Source organism: Chlamydotis macqueenii, chromosome 6 (assembly GCF_036417535.1).
Source record: "Chlamydotis macqueenii isolate bChlMac1 chromosome 6, bChlMac1.mat, whole genome shotgun sequence".
NCBI lineage: Eukaryota > Metazoa > Chordata > Aves > Otidiformes > Otididae > Chlamydotis > Chlamydotis macqueenii.
Genome location: NC_141561.1, coordinates 17,207,559 through 17,226,106, shown reverse-complemented (window position 1 = coordinate 17,226,106; position 18,548 = coordinate 17,207,559). Strand labels below are relative to the sequence as shown.

Sequence of the window (18,548 nt, the reverse complement as noted above, 5' to 3'; positions counted from 1 at the left end):
AGGTCTGCTCCATGCACGTGGCTGCACTGCTCGTTAGCACTCAAAGTCATGCTGAGCACTCCCAATGAGGATGGGGCGGCTGCGTCCCTCTGCAAGCTTCTGAGAGGCTCCAAGCCGCACGGATGGGAATCCCACGGACTGTACACAGCTGAGCTGTACAGCGCTACCCGATCCGTGCCCAGCAGCAAGCCCGGCCATGTTGTGACATTCACAGCGATTAGCACAGAGCAAAGAGGCTGTAGCTCAGATGCCACCACCTGCCCGGCTCAAGTTTCCCCCAGTAAACAAGTGAGCGAAGCTCGGCTTCCACATGCCATCCCACACATGCACCCAGGTCACACACGTGCTCGAACACTAGCACACCAGCGATGGTAGATGTGAAAAAGCAAAATAAAAATACAAGGAGGTGAATGAAAGTGTCCCCAATATCCATTCCTAGAAAGGATTGTCACTGCAGCATCACCACCCGTGCTGGCAGTTTGGCCATCGCCTGTGCTCTCACCCGGCTGTGAACGACCTTGCAAAACCAGTTGGCAGCGAAAGCCACCTGTGCCTCATCTCCACCCGGCTTTACAGCTATCAGTGCACCATCCAGCTATAAAAATAAACGTGATCTGGCCTAATGAAGCTGTAACAAGCGACGTGAATCCTACAGCCAGTTTAGACGCAGGCATCAGTATGCCAGCAGAAGCCCTGTGTGACCCTGCTCTGGAGTAAGGGACAACAGCGGCACAGATGTGAGCAGCACAGGCATGGGTGCACCGCCAGCAGCCGCGGCTGCCAGGGTGGAGTTCTGGCCATGGCATGGCTTTAGCTGCCAACGCCTGCCTGGCCAGGGCTGGTCCCCAGCTCCGCACTGGCAGACAGAGTACGTGCTGAGCCTGCCCCTCTCTGGGGCAGTTTTGCTGCAGAGCCACAGAAGCGGCTGGGCCAGCACAGGGCAGGGGTGTGCTGGAAGCACAGGGCTGCAGAAGGAAGTGGCAGGGCCTTTAGCACAGCTCGCAGGCAAGGACTGTGCCGGCCAACAGCTGGTAACCACCGCTGTTTCCCTGTGGAGACACAGGAGCTCTGAGACGGGGGCAGGAAGGTTGAAAGGAAGACCATGCCCCTACACAAGGCAGGTCAGGATGCATCCAGACTGGCAGCACCAGCTTATGCTGCCTGTCCTTCCACCCCGTCCGCACCCCTGTCCCATCTCCTGTGTGCCAGCACAGCCACCTCTGATGTCTGCCTGCAAACCAGCTCCTCCTCCAGTGGAAACAGAGGCACCTTCACCTGCCAGGCTGTGGGCACAACGCGACAGCAGCTGCCACTTCCCCGTGGCTCTGGGCATGAACCATCCCACCTGCCCCAAGGTAAATCCCTGCTGGTTACCAGTCAGGGAAATTTCCCCTGTACTTTTAACTTGCCTACACATCTGTCAGAGTTTTGGGGTGGAGGAAGGTCACAGCCTGATGCAATCCCTAGTTCTGCCAACCCAGTCTCCTATGGCAAAGGAGCAGGAGTACATTCTGCTGCTCACAACAGCAACAAAACTACACTTGGAAATTTTATTGTAGTAACAAGAGCTAGGAAAAGCCCAGGGTGAAGTGACAGGGCTGGAAGTCAAACCCAAACATCATTACTAGTAATTAATGGATTTTGGCTTGGACTTATTGACACACAATAAATACAGAGGCCAAAGTTGTCACTGTTGGAGTGACCATACAGCTGCACTTGCTTACAATTATTTTGCTAGCACCTTTTATTATCGCACAGCCTGCTCGCAAGCTTCAGGACGTCAGCTGGAGCAGAGCCACGGCCTTTGCAAATGTCACATCACAGGTGCGCAGGGGCCACCACGCGCCCCAGCCCGTGCATGCCCCACTAAGTGCTGGTGGGAGAATGGAGTATCTTCCAGCCCAAGCCTCTCTGCGGTGTGCGCTCCTCAAACGGCAGCATGGCAGCTCCTCACAGAGCTGTTTCTGATGGGAAAGGACGAGACAGTAAGAGCCTGGGTGTGCACATCATCCCTCTGTCACGTGAGTTTGGCTAGGGAGGTTATTTTAAACGCAGCTGTGGTGACATGCTTAAAATAACAAGAGCTTGCAAATGTATGAGCTGCAAGCTGACCTGATAATGTGCTGTCAGCCTCACACAGCCCAAAGTCACAAAAGTGGGGGCGGGAAGTCAGACAACTGTGATTTGCTATTGTTTTCTAGGCAATTGCAGGGTGCAATTTCAGCCTGCTCTTTAAGATCAGAAAGGATAACATCTTCTTCTAAAGGAGACCAGAGTTCACACCAAGTTCCTCACTTGCAGCTCTGGGGCTTTTGATTAAAGCATGAACAAGCAAGTTAACAATAATGCAGAATAAACAGGTTTTAAAACCAGTACACATTTCAGAATAAGGGTTTGTACCTCTTCAAAACAATTAAAAAGCTTTCAAGTGTATTGATCTGAAACCAACTGACTAAAGCTGCTCCTACACCTGGTAGCTACACACAAACTCCTATGTTTCAACAGCATGGAAACCACCCTCACCTACATCAGCTCCAGGAAACAAGTGGCCTCAAGCGCAACCACATACTGAGACAAAGCAACACCCAAGGCCACTCGCAGGTTCAAGCTGAAGAGCCATGAGAAGAAGCCTGTGAGGACAAGACAGCTCAGAGACAGCTCGGCCACCACTGAAATGTCGGCAGCACAGGGATCAACAGCCTGGCATGCTGCTTTGCCAGGCAGTTACACATCGCTGCTCCCTCTCAGCTCTGGTATCATCCTGCAGAACCACGTTTTGCGTGCAGAACCAGAGGCACAGGGTGATGACCAATTTTCTCTCCTAATCAAGACACCAAGTTTTCACTTGGCTACTGAGGTCAACAAAAGATACCAGCAAGGAACCACCCACCGTGGCGATGCGTCAGCAAATTCCACCTGCATCCTGGGATTACATTTGTGACCGGCATTTGCGCTGGGGCCAATCATTTCCATCCAACAGCTGTGGCGCTGAAGTCCCCGCCACGCTGAACAGAGAAGGCACAAGACGTGTACGGCTGCCCAAAATGATCCTTTAATGAAGCAGAGCAGCTCCGGCGCGCACTCCCATTCCCGAGGTCGTGGGGAGGGAGGGAGGCAGATGTTACGGGCGGTGGGGCACCCAACCAAGCCCTGCGAGAGCTGAAATCCAGCCACCACCTCGCCCTGCGCCACAGCAGACTCCTCTCTCCACACACACATGGGCTGGGGACTGAAGGCTCACGCGTTCAAGTTCACAGGAGACTTTCTCACTGCTCTCAGGGCATCGGAGCACGGTGTCAGATGAGGTGAGGGACTCCAGAGAGATTGGGCAGAAAAGCCAGGGCTGCAGCTTTGCAGTGCAGAGAGTGCACCGGGAACATCTACCATAAAGGGCTGGCGCGGTGCTCGCCCCGGCCGGGCTGACCTAGATGTGACCAGAGAGCACGGGGGCCACACCAAAGGGTAAAAGGTCCAGAGTGTGGAGCCACCACTGCTATTGAAAGATACCGACTTTTCCAGCCTTACACAGTCCACAGGCCACCCAAGGGGACCTGCCGCACAGCAACAGCAGACCACGCAGCTCTGTATTCCCCAGCAACGAAGCTGGGAAGTCCCTGCCTTCACTCCCATCACTGATTCGTACTTTCTGTGTCTGGGCTACAGGAGCAGCCGTATCGCAGTGTAAACTAGAACAGGGAAACGAGTCTGGGTGAAAAGCAGCCAGCTAAAGCATGGGGTGTTTTACAGCCTTGGCTGTTTCAGCAAGGAGGTCGAAAGCACCTTCCTGCAGAGAGCAAACTGAAAGGAGAGCATTCTCTATCAAGCTTCACAATGGAAGAAAAGGAACAGGAGAATTATACAGTGAGACCTGGGGAGAGCTTGGCCACCAGCGCAGGAACCGACAGGCAGTCAGCACAGCTTGGTCTGGTTTTGGACAGCCTGGCCACAGTCTCAGCCTTTAGCAGAGAAATAAAATAAAGGTGGATGACTCGAGGTAAGTGGAACAAGTATAAAATATCAACACGTAGCAAGGAGACAAGAACTATCCAATTAGTTCAAAACACATCAGTTCTTTGTCCGTCCTCTTTTCTTGACAGTTTATTCTGAAACGTATTTGGAACTGGAAGAAAAAGCTCCCGGGTCTGTCCTTCAGTACGTGATGAGGACCCTTCCATATCTTGACTGGGGTCGGAAAGATTCCTCTGGAGGCACTGCAACCACCTCACTCATTACAGCCGTCTCTCGGAGCTTGGGAGTGGAACTGAAACAGAGATTCAAGTTGGGAAGAAGCCGCCAAATACTCTCAGACTTGCTGCACGGGAGGAACCTGGGAAATGCCAAGGAATGGCACCCGGCCAGGCCAGCACAGCAGCCAAAGCCCCCGACCTGCATCAGTGACATGACATCTCCATGCAGGCATCATTATCTGGGGACGGTGGCATTTAGCCCTGCCCGCATCCTCCTTGCAATGTGATCCCTGCTATGCTGAGAAGGGCCCCGGGCACGACCGAAGAGCAGGAGGGGCTGATTTATCATCAACGCAGTTTGCCTAATGCAAAACTTAAGGACTACAGCAAGAGAGCAACACAAGGACAGACAAGTGCCACTATCTGCTGGGTACAACCGCTAAAAGTCAAGGAAAAATTATTAGATAAAACTGTAATCAGGCAACAATTTGCTGTTAATTACCCCACACTACCTAGAAGCCTGTAGACATCACAGGGCCGTTCAGCAAGAAGCACGCAGAAATGAGAAAGAAAAGCCACATCACAGGGAGTCATGTAGGGAGGGTTTTGATGTGGAGCTGTGAGGCTGAACTCTGCCACCCATGAGACAGATACCTGCAGCCCAGCCAGGAGGGAGACAGCAGGCTGGCACAGCGCTGCAGAGCTTCCACACTCCTGCACCCTCATTTCCAGCCCGGATCCTGGAGGCACTCAGGAAACACTCCAGGCTTGTCTCAACTCCTCTGGCAGCCCTGCCATTCACTTTTCAGACCCATCAGCTCCTTTTTACAACACCACAGCAGCCAAGCCAAGACTCCAATGGAAAGATTAACAGCCAGGCTGCTCCAGCAGCCCACTTGGGTCCGGTCAACCCCAGCTCAACCCTCACTGTTGCTCCCAGTGCCGTTGGAGAGGCTTGTTGGGACCATGGCTCACTGGGGAGCCAGCTCTTCTTCCTCCCTGGTGCTCACCTGGGAAAGATGCTCTGGTTCTCATTTCTTCAGGTGAAAGTTTTTGAGGCCAAAGGCGCTACTGAGACCCTCCATCCCACCCCAGAAACACTGGCCAGGACACCAACCCCAGCATGTCCCACCACAGAGCATCCCTGTGCCACCTCTCCAGCCCCACGGGCCCTGGCCTGACACACCCCAAGGGGACACAGGGTAGGGCCATAGCAAGCCCTCGCAGGGAGGCCTGGGGTTGGGCAAGGTGCCTTCTCGGGGCCGGGGCACAGGCCAGGTGGATGCTGGGGGCACTCCCCACGGCGGGGAAGGCCCGAGCTCCTTCTTGCCAGGGCGGCACACGCAGGCCCAGAGGGCCTGTTCTGATAGGACAAGGTCTAATGGTTTTAAAATAGAAGGAGGGAGATTCAGACTGGATATAAGGAAGAAATTTTTCACGATGAGGGCGGTGAAACACTGGCACAGGTTGCCCAGAGAGGCGGTGGATGCCCCGTCCCTGGAAACGTTCAAGGCCAGGTTGGACGGTGCTCTGAGCAACCTGATCTGGCTGGAGAGGTCCCTGCTCCTTGCAGGGGGGTTGGACTAGATGGCCTTTAAAGGTCCCATCCCACCCGAACCGTTCTACGGCTCTACGGTTCTACTCACCGCCCGCCCGGCGCCCTCGGCCCCGCCGCTGCCCGCGCTGCCGCCGCCCGGCCCGCCGTTACCATAGAGATCCGGGGCGGCGCCGCCACGTGACTACACCTCCCGGCAGCCACCGCGCCCGCCGCACCGGCCCACCTACCCCTCCCGCGCGGCGCCCCCTAGCGGACTGGCGGGCAAGCAGTCCGGGCGCCGGTGCTCACCGTGGGGCTGCCCCGGGAGCGGGGAGCAAAGCCCCGGGGTTCCGTGGGCAGGCACGGCACGGGAGGCCGCTTTAGAAAGAGGTGGTTTCTTGAGGTCTGCAGGCACTTTTCCAGCAACTGCTTCCCAAGGGGAGGGCTCCCGGGTGAAGCTGGCCGGGCAGGGTGCCCCTCAGGGCGGACAAAGCAGGCTCCACGGGAGGTCGGGGATGGAGCCCGTCGGGGATGGAGCCCGTCGGGGATGGAGAGGGCGTTTGTCCAGTCCTGATGAAGGCAGGGGCAGGCTGAGCCCAGGCACCCGCCCTCAGCACCGGTGCGGGGCGGCAGACTCGTTGAGATTTGGGGGGCCAGGGGCGTTTCCAGTGCCGCTGCCGCAGGTGCTGTGCAGAGGCGCGAGGAGGCGGAGGAGCTTCTCGCAGTGCCGGGCAGAAGATGGCTGGGTTCTGCCACCAGCAGCGGGCTGCGAGCCGCTGCTGGCCAGCACGGACAGCTTCTCTGTAGCCCTGAGGGACAGCAGGACCTGCGGAGGAAAGAGAGGGACAGGAGTCACCTATCAGCCTGGCCCCCTGTCCCCACGGCACCACCAGGTCCCAAAAAGGGGCTGAGGTCCCCGTGCAGTACCTGCTGTATCCCGGGGTGCTGGCTGAGGGCCCGCAGCGCAACGAGGGCTGCCTCCCGCACGCTCTCCCAGGGGTCCTGGCAGGCCACCTGCAGCAGGACGTGGGGAGCCTTGCTCTCAATCAGCAGGTCGCCCAGCTCTGCCCAACGCCGGCCCAGGTTGCCCAGGGCCAAGGCCGTGTTGCATCGCGTCCTGGCCTGCGCGTCACTCAACAGCCGTGTCAGCCTGGGCACGGCCCTGCCCAGGGTCGCGGCCGAGGAGGACTCGTGGTAGGCGGCGTTGCCCACCGCGAAGCTGGCTGCCTTGCGCACGCTCTCCTCCCGGTCTGCCAGGCACCTCAGCAGGCTCTCCAGCAAGCCGGGCTGGCTCTGCAGCGCCTGGGGAAAGCCATGCCTGTGTCGGAGCAGGTTGCCCAGCAGGTTGCAGGTTTTGGCCCGTATCGGGTATTGCTGGTGGCCAAGCAGGAGGGTCAGGGGCTTGTCAGCCAAATCTGAGCCACTCAGGATCCTCTGGAGAAAGGGCAGATGCTCCGGACAGGCCCGGGCCACGTGGGTCAAGAGAGACAGGAGGTCAGTGGTGAGCATGAGGTTGTCTGAAAACAAGGCAGACGTCAAGAAGGCAATGACGTGTTCCGAGGCGGTGGCTGCCCTCACCATTTGGTCTATGACCCGCTCATCAGACACAACAAAGTGGCACAAGAGGCTCATGGGGAGCTCGGTGTACGAGAAGGGCAGATGGCGAGAGCAGACCTAAGGAGAAAGGAAAGACAGCAGCTCTGAGTGCACTGTCCTCGCACTTGGGCCAAGTCAAGCAGCGGCTGAAGGCTGCCAGCAGATGGGTGCAGAGCTCAGCTGCCAGCCAAGCTGCTCTGAGGGCTGCATGGCACCCGAGTGATGTCCCTGTGCGGGCAGAAACCTCCAGCATGGTGTGAAGTGGTGCCACAAATTGGGGGCTGCAATGTGGGCAGATACCTCCACGGTACAGAGAGAAAGAGAAACCCAGGGCCAAGATGGTACCTGCAGCAGCTGGGCAGGGATCTGGGCGTCTCTCACCGCCTCCATGACCAATGCTAAAGTGTCTCCATCCACATCCAGGGCAAAAGGGAAACAGAGGAGCTGGCAGCCCTGCATCACCACAGCTGGGACGAGCTCAAGGTCCCCGTCCTCTCCCGCTTGCCTGAATTTGTTAGAGAGAGAGGGCTTAGTATAGAGGTGATGAGAAAAACATCAGGGCAGGAGCCAGAGAGCGTTCCCCATGCCAGGCACTAAGGAGAGGCTCTGCAGCTGAGCTCTGCCCTGCAAGTGCCAGGTCAGGAACTTCTCAGCCCTCTGTGTGCTCGAGTCCAAGCCTCGTTCAGTGTCTGAGGTCTGCCTGGTTCAGCCCTCCCCACCACTCACGTCTGTGCCAGGCACGCCAGGAAGCCAGGGCACAGCAGCCTCTTCAGTGTCACCAGGAGGACACCGTGGGACTGGGTGAGCTGAGGCAGGCACCGGTGGGACTCGCGAGTGAAGACGAAGAGGGCCAGGCTGAGGAAGAGCAGGGTGCCTGCAGAAGAAACAGCACGGCAAAAGGCAAAGCTAGGGAAGGCTGAAAAGTCCCCTTTCTTCTTCTTGCCTGCACTGCCTCAAGGCAGCTCCAGGGTTTCTTTAGTGCTTTGCTGCACAAAACCAGACCAATCTCCACCCATGGTGGTCACACCTTCCAGAGTGAACATTTCCTGCAGCACAGACACCCTTTCTTATTCCTCCACAACCTCCTCAGCTGAGCTGCTGCCAACGGGGCACAGCATGGGCCATCCCAGCCTCTCTCCCCTGAGGACAACAGCACTCCTGAAGGAAAGCTCTCTGAGCCCTCTGGCCTCAGAGACCAGGTGCTGATGGGGACAGACACGTGGGCAAGTCTGAGGGCAGGACGCGGAGCAGGGTCCAGGGCAGACACCCTGCCCTGTTGCAGCTCCTACCTTGAGGGGAGAGGAGGTTCCAGTGCGGCTGTGCCATGGCGTGACCTGCCCCTGGGGTGTCTCCCTCCAGCGCTGCCCTGTCACTGCCCACGCAAAGCACCGCAGCAACACAATGCCACACCACACTCCACAGCTCTGAGGTGGCAAAGCCCTGCTCCATGGCCACGTCCTCCTAAAGACAAGGAGACAGGTGTTGGGGGGCATCCTGGTCCCCTGGGGCTCCCCACTGTTCTGGTTCACGTCCCTGCCAGCCCCGTGGGGAGGTCAAGACAGACATGGCACAGGGGGGAGGAGAGGGGGCCAGGCAGCTGGCAGCCCTGCTGCACTCGCTGACAGTGCCAGTCCCTGGACATATCTGCCCTCTCTCACGCCAATGGGCCCATGAATCACCCCTCCCTGCCCACCACTCTCCCAACAACCACAGACAACCCAGGGACACTAGGTGACATTCACGGGGTTGCACAGCTCAGTCAGTTCCCCGATTTGCCTCAGCTTCCATTACCAATCCATATTTGGGCCTTTTTAGCCCCACACCTTTTGGTAGGGACCAGGCAAAGGGAGATAGATAGACTGATACCTGGGCAAGGAGCTTCAGCAGGAGGAAAAAGATCCCATCATAGAGACCAGCACCCATTGGTGGGGGGAATTGCAGCTGTAAGAGAGAGTAGAAGACAGGCTGGATCTAGGTGCTGGGTCTGAGGGCACCCTTCTGACCCCATCTTTGATTGCACACCTCCACAGTGGGGTGACAGCATGGACTCCCTGCTCCTCTGTCCCCATCCCATACCTCAGCAGGTGCTGTTAGCACGTTGGTGACCACCAGTAGAACCTCCTCTTCCACGAGCTCCAAGGCCACCCCATGCTGACTGAGCTGTGTCAGGAGGAATGCTGCAGCACCCTGTGAGAGCAGGGAGAGCTCAGCACCTTTGGGACTTTCCCATCTCCCCTCTCAGCGCTGAATCTTCACCCCTCAGCCCAGGGCAGGGACAGCCAGGCTGTGTCTGCCTCCTTTCCACCCCGAGTGAGCAACAGTAAGACCCAAATGGGATGTAGGGTTCTGCAGAGCTCTCAGTGGCAGCTCTGGCAGGGTGGGCAGACTTACCACAAGAGAGACGACAGGAGACTGGGTGATGAGATCCATGGCCAGGGTAACCACCTCCTCAGGCCTGAAACACAGGGACCAGGGGAGAGGTGTTCCCACAGCTTCACATCCCACAGAAGCAGCAACATCCAAATACCCCCAGGTCTGGGAAACAGCCAACTTGCAGAAGTAGTGAACAGCAGTTCCTTGTCCATGCTGGGCCCTCACTGTGCATCCCCAGCACACACCCACACTGCCCAGCACTCTGCTGCTGTGCCCAGATTGGAGGGATCAGTGGGAGCAGGAGCCCGGGTCTGGGCAGGGTGCAGGACAGAGGGCTGTTCAGATTAGGGTATGTTCCTCTGTCACCCATGAGCAAAAGTGGGTGCTTACCTGGGAGGGGAGGCCTGGAGCTGCAGGGTGAGCAGGGCCAGCAGGTACAGAGAGGCCTCGCAGGCTGCCCTCTGGGCCACCTCCACCACAGGGACCTGCCAAGGGAACAGGAGTCACAAGGGGACAGCAAGGCTGGGAGGGGAGGAGTGGATGTTTCTGGGCCCCGGAGGAGAACTACACTCTCCATACTAAGCTCCCCCAAACTCTTCTCCCCACACATTCCCCAGCTTGGTCTGAGCAGCGCTCAGAGGAACGTGTCCTGCTTGCCCACACTCCTACCCCACCATTAGGACTGTGGTCAATCCTACCTCGCCCTTCAAAAGCTGCATGAGGGAGCTCCACAGTTGTTCGTTCCTTCCCAGGTGCTGGCACAGGCTCAGGCTGGCATGGCAGCCAGCATAGAGGACCTGTGAGGCAGAGGGGAGAGAGGGACATCAGCCTCTGGTGACAGGGATGCAGTGACCAGGCCCATCCCAATCACAGCCCATGGCTATGATGGGCTGATTTATTCAACAACTCACACCAGGGAGATGGAAGTCATTGAGAGCTGAGCCCACAGTTCCTGCTTCCCCATGCTTCTAGCCCCAGACCAAAGGTTCAGGCACCTCTGAGCAGAACCAAATAAATGGACGGGACCATTACCTTCAGCACGTTCAACGAGCAGCTTGGGTGCTCCAGTCTCCCCAGCAGTCTCCCAAGCTGCTGGCTCTCTCCCTCCATAAGCTTTTCAGCTACCTCCTGAGCAACCTGCAGAAAACGGCCTGTTTTGCACTCTGGGCACCTGATGCACTGCATAGACGTAATGAGTTTAATGCTAGCAACAAATTAGTAATAGAAGACATCTGCTTCCTACATATTTCCTATGTTCACAAAGGGATGCCCATCTGCCATGATCCGGCATGGCTTTGATGCACAGACCCCAGAGCTGACATGAGCAAGTTGAGATTCCTCCTCTGCTTCCCTCTTTGTTGACTCAGAGTTGAGTTAAAGGATTAAATCTGTAGGGCTTTTTTCCCCCCTTATTTATTGTCCATTCAATTTCAGATTTCCTACAGTTCATGTCACTGTATATAAGAATTTTTCATGTTTTCTCTGCATTGTCTAGTTCTTTACTTAGCCCTTCCCACAGTTCAGATCCTAAGTATGAGTCTTTTAATTGATTTGAGTCCTTAGACACCTAAAGCTCAGCTGTTGGCTGGGGAGCAGCAGCCTGCAAATGCCAGCCCTGCAGTTACCAAAGCCAGAGGACCCCAGCCCTCCACTCCACTGCTGAAAAAGAGATTCTCCTGGAAAGAGCTGCTGTCCCTGTGGGGACCACACCTCCTCGCCTGTAAAGAGAGCTGGCCTGACCTGCTGCTTGGCTTCCCGACAGCTGTTCCTCTCCAGAGGGATGCTGCAGGCAGCAGCCAATGCAGCCGTGAAGAGGTCTGCCACACATGGGCTCTCGTCCTGGGCTGACTTGGCCTCCATCGCTGCACCTGCACAGGGACAGAGCTTGGGAGACATGTGCTAAGGGTGAGGGATGCTGAGGGGCAGCAGGATGGGGCTGGAGGCCAAGAAAGGAAAAATCAGATTTGTGACACGAGGAGGGTGAGATCTGGGATTGAGGGAGAAAAGAGGAAAGCCCTGGTTAGCAGGGGTTTGGGCAGATAAGCTTCAGCCACCTCCTCCAGCCAACAGCACTGCAATGGCAGTCAGTGCTCTGGGTGAGCCCAAGGACAGGCGGGAGAGAGCAAACCCCAGGAGGCGGTGAGCTGCTACCACTGCTACCTCGCAGAGCAGGCTGCTCTGAGATGGATCCCTGAAGGAGTCTGTTCAGCAGGGGCTGATGCTCCTCTCGCAGGCTGGCATAGAAGGGGGCAGAGACGGAGGTGTATGTTGTGTCCAGGCTCTCACAGAGCAGGGTGAAGCACTGCAGGAGACACAGGGGTTGCCATCACTGCAGAGTGAGGGTGGGAGAAGGGAGAAGGACAATTTGGGAGGAGGCTGTAGGGGGACAGTAGAGATGGGAGAAGGACTCATGCTGGAGCTTCAGGGACCTCCAAGTGTCCTCTCCAGTCAAGTTATTGTGTGGGAGTCACATGTGTCTACATGCCAGCTGAGAGAGGCATGAAGGCACAGTCAGGGAAGGTGCCCCCTCAGAGACCTCCTTTCTGCATGTGATCCTCCCCAAAAATCCCAGTGGGTGAGACAGCCTGCCAACAATGCATAAGACTCCACAGCTGGGAGCAGGGTCCTCAGCCTGTGCTCTCCCTGACACACACACACCCAGCCCCACAGCTTCTGTCCCTGGGGGAGAGGGTGAGGGGAAGGGAGACAGGGGCACCCTTACCAGGAGGCTTTGCTGGCAGAGTCTCATCTCACTGTCGGCTGGCTGAGCCAGCAGCTCCGGCAGCAGGGCTAGGAAGCAGCCGGCACTTTCCTGGAAGGCCAGCAGCCTGAGGGAGGCAGCAAGGACAGAGGAGAGCAGAGAAACACGGCCCCTGGCTGTGAAGACAGGATCTGGCCAAGCCTACATGGCTCTGGCTAATAGAGCAGGCAGCACACACTAGCACTGTGAGTTGCTGTCAGCAGGCAGCACAACTGGACTCCAGTTGGCTGTGCTTTCCCCTTAACTCGTCCCACTCATGAAAATTGCTCCTCTGTGAGCACAGCGATACGGCATGAAGCACTTAGTCCATGATGCTTCCTCATAGAGACAGCTCCAGCCACAGAGTATCAACAGCACCCTCCCACCCACTGCGAGGTCCCTAAAGCGACCACAAGAGACCTCAGACCACAGAGGGTTGTCCTTACCTGTCCTTTTGCCCACTTTCCTCCAGGCTGCCTTCACTGTTGAAATAAACTGTGGTCACCATGAGGAGGTCTGTCAGCACCGGGATACACCAGGGCTGCTGCAGGATCCAGAAAGAAACAGCAAGTGGGGATTGTCTGCTGGCCATCCCAACACCGCCACAGTAGGACCCTTCCCTGCCAGGACCTCCCCCTTCTCAAGCATGCCTGGAAGAGGCACCGGTCCGGTAAGCCAGCTCCAGCAGGGCCTCCTCAGCACCAGCACTCTGCAGGGCTGGAAGGAGCCCAAATTTCTCTGGCGTTCTATGCCCACCTGCTTGATGCTACCACTCCCCAGGATCTGCTTGGCTAGACACAGCAGGGACAGAGGCACATTCAGCTCGCGGCAGAAGTGGTCCAGCAGCTCAGAGTCACACCCAGTAGCCAGGAGGTTGCCCACAACGCGCAGCACAGGGCGGAGACGAGAGGCTCCCTCCAGCATCCCTTCCAGCACCTCGACGTAGAGAAGTCAGAAGAGATGGTGATCAGCAGTGGTTTTTGCCTTATATCAGCCATGGGGAAGCCCTCCACCTCTTCAGGCAGAGAACAGCATGGAAGCAGACAGCAAGCTGTCTGTGTGAGACAGCTCCAGCTGCTGGAGAAGCAGAGAATTTCCCTGCTGGTTGGACTGAGGACTCTCCCAACTTGATCGATCCTGGGGAAGAATAAAAACATCCATGTCCCCAGTCGTAGTTGCCTGGGCCAGCCATCACTCACCTGTTGAGCAGAGTCTGCCAGGCGGGCCTGGACACGGTGCAGGAAGGCCGGGTCCCTCAGGAGGCTCAGTGGCGTGATCAGCTGCATGGCCGAGGGCTCAGTGGCCTCGATCAGGTGCTGCCACTCCTCATCGCTCTCCAGCTCCTAGCCATGGAGGAAAGAGGGCTGTACCACAGACCCTGCCTGCCCCAGGGTCTCTGTATCAGCCCCTGGCAACCGGGCCCTTCTGTCCTCACCACAAGACACCATCTTACCTCACTCTCCAGGTCCACAGTCTCAATGCTGCGCCTGCCCCGGGGCTCTGCCCTGCCAGCACCAGGCTGCGGAGGGGTCCCTGCTCCAGGAAACTCCCGCTCGTAGTCTTGAGTGATGCTGTGCTCCCTGGCCAAGGAAACAGTGCAGTCAGTGAATGACCCTGCCTTCCCCCCTCTTCCTCCTGTCCCAGCCTCAGCCCTCCCTCACCGTGGGTTGAGTGGAGGCTCCTCCAAATCCCACTCTGCCATGCTGCTCTTTCCTTGCAGGACACTGAGATTCTTCTCTTTGGAGGCAGTCGGTGGCTCCCTGTCCCCAAGGGCTGCCTTCTCCGGAGCTGTTCTGAGTCTATGCCCTGGGCACCCTTTGCCAGAGTCCTTTGTAGGTGCATCACCTGCCTTCAGTTGCCCCTGGGTGATGGCAGAGAATTTTGGTCAGGGCAGAGTTATTCAGCCAGCCAGATGAGCACCCTAGACCCCACCACTCTGAGAACCCCACATCCTGCCTTCCAAGTGGCTGACACCCCAGCCTGACTGATGTCTTTCCCCCCAGGTCCCATTTCAGTGCCCCTCCTTTTCGCTGACCATGGGGCACAGCCAGGGGAATCCCACACCTTCCTTCACCTTTTTCTGTGCCTCCTCAGTCATCTTCTGCCAGGCCTTTCTTAGGATCCTGGATTGGCCACTCCTGGGGGCCAGGGAATGGGCTTGCTGCTCCTTCAGGGCCTGCAGCTCTGGGGACAGCTTGGTGGTGAAAGGGTTTGAGATCCCTTGCTCTTCTGTGTCATCAATCACTGGGGAGGTGAGGGGAGAACTTCATCAACAGATCTCCTTTGGGACACAGTGAGAGTGATCAGCTCTGGGACTCCAGGGGAATCCCAGGGGACCCAGACCAAGCCCAGGAGCAGGAGCTAAGGGTCAGTGCTTGGAGAAAGCTGAGAGAAGGGAGGCAAAGACCAGGGTAGTAAAAATAGCAGGGCAAGGTAGTCCTCCCAGCCTCCAGGAAATGGACGTGTCCAGCACTGGAAAGATACTCACCAGTAACCCGTCCAGCAACGAAGGGGTGAGAAAGCAGCTCCGGCCACGACAGGCGCTGGCGGGGGTCCTTCGTTAGTAGTCCCTGCAGGAAGCTCTACAGGGCAGCACAGTGCCAAGGTCACCAACACATGCTCGGCACCCTTCAATGAGCACAGTGTACCCACCAGTCTCCCCCAGCAAAGGCACCCAGGAGACCTGCGTTCCCTGCCTGGCTCTGGGAGAGGAGTGGCTCTAGCGCTCAGGGCAGACAGGAACACACTTCTCTGCCCAGCCCAGTAAACTACTGCTCTGCTGTCAACCCCAGTTTCTCAGCTTATGAACAGAAGTGATAAGGGTTCCCCTCCCAGGAGGTCCAGCTCTCATCCCTTCTCTATGTTCTGAAATCCCTGTTAGGGGACATAAAACCCAAGAGTGACCCAATAGTGCATCATGTGGGGACAAAGCTGCTACCACATTCATGGATCTCATCCCCTAGACAGGGCCTTTGCCATTACCTTGAAGACAGGGCTTATGGTCGCGGGCCATTTGATGGGGTCCTTGACAATGAGGCTGACGAGCTCAAAGATGCTGCTGGTGTAGAAGGGAGGGGTCCCCACGAACAGCTCGTACAGGATGCAGCCCACAGACCACAGGTCCGCCGTGTGGTCGTACGGCTGATCCTCCACCAGCTCAGGGGACATGTACAGCGGAGTGCCCTTGATGGAGGTCAGCACCATGGTGTGGATGCTCATGGCACGGGCAAACCTGCTCAGAAAAAAACACAGATAGCCAGTTCAGGCCGAAACATCCATTGCAACTCCCAGGGAGAACCCTATGAGTTTACCAACACCTCTCCCCACTGGTGTCCAAAATCCCCCATCCCTGCTCAACCTCTAAATATGCAGTCTTCAGGCCCCCTTTCACACTGCCTCCTTCTCCTCTACAGCATCCAGGACACCAGTTGGCTGCCCCAAGGCCAAGTGTCCTTTCAACCTGGCTCCCAGCACCCACCCGAAGTCACAGAGCTTGACGACGCCATCTTTGCCCAGCAGGATGTTCTGGGGTTTCATGTCACGGTGCAGGATGCGGTGGGAGTGCAGGTAATAGAGAGCAGAGACCAGTTGGGCAGCTATGGTCTGGACCTGTTGGAGACACATGAGAGCATCACCTTGTGTCCCATGGTGCCACCAACTGGCACAACCATGGGATCCCTTACAGACTGGCATCCCTAGTACCCCCACTCCTGCCCGTGCCCTGTTTGGGGCAGGGACCAGCCCCAGCTGCGGGCCAGCAGCTCCCTGGAGTAGGCAGATGGCCAAGGCAGCAGCCTTGTGCTGTGGTCCTTGGAGAGGGAACAGTGAAAGCGAGGTTCCTGCTGGACCCCACTGTCCCTTAGGGCAACTTGGTCCCCTCTCCATCTCCTTCAGAAGCTCTGCCAGGTAAAGCCCTAGAGACACCTTCATCCTCCTGATGTCTCCTGGCCCACAGCAGAGACGTGCTGCCTGCAGGCAGACAAATAATTTTCTCTCCATCCTGCAGCAAACACTGCGTGGCCACTGCCATGACAGTCACCTGGCTCTTGGGCAAACTCCCATCGTCCTCCAGGATCTGGAAGAGCTCCCCCTCTTCATAGTCAGTCACCACCACCACCTGGAGAGAAGACCAGCATGGTGGGATCAGGCACTCCCCCAGCCGCATCCCCACCACACCCCGGGGACCAGGACAGAGCAAGGCAGTAAACTGATGAGGGAGACACTGGGGTGTCACCATGCACAGCCCATCAGCCTGGGCTGGGACCTGGGATGGGAAAGAGCCCCCGTGGCTGCACTGCAGCAAGGGCCTGGCACTTGGCCTTGTGACTGCCCCTATCTCAGACAGTCAGCAGAAACCGGGGAAGAAGGAAGGACAGGACAAGACCAGAATGGTACTTCCAAGCCCAGGGGGTAGAATCACTCCCTTGAGCTTGTTTTGAATCTGCTGCCCAATTACTTTATTTCACATCTCCATGTCCCATAGCACCATCTTCAGTCCTTTCTTATCACACTCTCCATGAGAGTTTAAATCAGTGAAAAGTCAGTGTCTGAAGAGACTGACAATGTGACTGAAGAGTCACCCTCAACCTGTGATCCCAAACCACTCCTCTTGCTTCACACCCTCCCCACCCAGCTCCTTCAGCTCTACATATAACCTAGCGCAGCCCACACAGCCCAGATAGGTGCTGGCTCCCCACACACCACAGACTGGAAGGCTCTGAAAAACACTGACCAGGCCCTAGGAGGGTGTCATCAGCATCTCCCGAGGAAGAGGTCCCTACAGCAGCAGGGGCCAGCCCTTGTTCCCCTGCCCCATTAAAGCAAAAGCATCTGCCTGGAGTAGCCCCTTTCACCTCTTTGTCAGTCTCAAAGGTGTCGAGCATGTGGATGATGTTGGGGTGATGGAGGCCTCTCATGATCTCAATTTCCCGCTGCAGGTTCTTCAGCTCCTTCTCAGACCGGCCCACCTTGGGGATGAACTTCAAGGCCACCACCTTTCAAAGCAGGCAAAGCTGGGATCAGACAAGATCCCACCCCCCGGTAGAGGCAACATTTAACCCATTGGGACCCAGCTGAGCACACCAAACAAGACATTTGTTCACTGAATCCCTTGGAGCTGGGGCTCCCCCAGGCCCTTGCACATTGATACAGGTGCTCATAGTACTTTGCACGTGGGCGTTTAAAGCAAAGAAATTTAATCAGTGAGCACAGACAAAAATAGGGCTGCCAGAAACATGGGACAAGACCTAGAGATGCTGGTGAACAGCATCCTAACACGAGCCAGCAGTGTGCCCCGGCAGTAAGGAGCACTAACAGCACCCTGGGCTGTATCAACAGGCAGGAGTCAGAGGGAGGTGATTATTGCCCTTTATTTGGAACTTCTTAGATCATGTTGGTAATATCGTGGCCAGTTTTTTGGCCCAGAAAGACAGTGACAGGCTGGAGTGGGTATAGCAGAGGCCACTGGGATGAGGGGTCTGAAGCACATGGGAGGATGACACAGGGCTTACAAACTGAAACAGACGAGCTTTCAAGTTGATACAAGGGAAAACATTCACTATAGTCAAGAACTGGCTGTGGGGTTTTTGTCCTCGAGGTTTCACTGGACCTGAATTTAGTGCTGACTCTGCTTTGAGGTGGGGAGTCCTGAGGTCCTGAGCTCCCTTAAGCCTGAATGACTCCATGTCAGCAGAAGCTGGCCAGGAATGTCAGCAGAAAAATGAACGAGTGCCAAGTCCCAAAGCCCTGGCAGGGCCCTAGAACCCAACAGCCACCAGAAATCAGTCCCAGCGCTACACAACGCACCCCCAGCCCTCTCCCCCACCGCCCCTCTCCTCACCTGGGCGCTGTGTTTCCGGCGCCCCTTGTACACACGCCCGAAGGAGCCTTCGCCGATCATTTCCAGGACGTGGTACTTCTCCATCGCGGGCCCTCAGGGAGGGGGCCGCCGAGCTGCCGAGGCAAAGCAGCCGGTGAGGAGAAGCGTTTCGTCCTCTCTCCCCTCCTCTCACCCTCCGCCACCGGCTGCCACGGGGCACCAACCCCAGCTGCCACGGAGGCGGGCAGTGCCAGTGCTGGGCGGGCTGGGCTGCACCCTCTGCGGTCCCAAATCCCA

At 57.0% G+C, this 18,548-nt stretch overlaps 1 protein-coding gene across 2 annotated transcripts; it reads right to left on the bottom strand.

The window, feature by feature from the left end:
• Nucleotides 1-4,080: 4,080 nt before the first annotated feature.
• STK36 (serine/threonine kinase 36) lies at nucleotides 4,081-18,387 on the bottom strand. Of its 2 annotated transcripts, XM_086750293.1 has the most exons (27): nucleotides 18,273-18,387; nucleotides 17,287-17,427; nucleotides 16,473-16,550; nucleotides 15,912-16,042; nucleotides 15,416-15,665; nucleotides 14,922-15,015; nucleotides 14,508-14,677; nucleotides 14,095-14,294; nucleotides 13,887-14,013; nucleotides 13,633-13,776; nucleotides 13,190-13,369; nucleotides 12,880-12,977; nucleotides 12,416-12,521; nucleotides 11,854-11,995; nucleotides 11,434-11,561; nucleotides 10,726-10,830; nucleotides 10,392-10,490; nucleotides 10,084-10,178; nucleotides 9,712-9,775; nucleotides 9,397-9,507; nucleotides 9,187-9,261; nucleotides 8,610-8,781; nucleotides 8,047-8,194; nucleotides 7,666-7,825; nucleotides 6,652-7,398; nucleotides 6,034-6,550; nucleotides 4,081-4,248 (listed from the first exon to the last, which is right to left on the bottom strand). In XM_086750293.1, exons 1-26 carry the CDS (start codon nucleotides 18,354-18,356, stop codon nucleotides 6,335-6,337), a joined length of 4,065 nt encoding a protein of 1,354 aa, XP_086606419.1. In that variant the 5' UTR covers nucleotides 18,357-18,387; the 3' UTR covers nucleotides 4,081-4,248; nucleotides 6,034-6,334. The 2 variants fall into 2 exon arrangements, with proteins under 2 accessions (XP_086606419.1, XP_086606420.1); XM_086750294.1 differs by lacking the exons at nucleotides 4,081-4,248; nucleotides 6,034-6,550 and having other exon boundaries at nucleotides 7,059-7,241.
• Nucleotides 18,388-18,548: the final 161 nt, after the last annotated feature.

Coding starts and splice junctions, on each gene's coding strand:
- STK36 (XM_086750293.1), bottom strand. CDS start 18,356: ATGGAGAAGTACCACGTCCTGGAAATGATCGGCGAAGGCTCCTTCGGG. Junction 15,666..15,911: donor GTCAAGCTCTGTGACTTCGG/GTGGGTGCTGGG, acceptor TTTTCTGAGCAG/GTTTGCCCGTGCCATGAGCA. Junction 11,562..11,853: donor AGAGCAGCCTGCTCTGCGAG/GTAGCAGTGGTA, acceptor GTCCCTGTGCAG/GTGCAGCGATGGAGGCCAAG.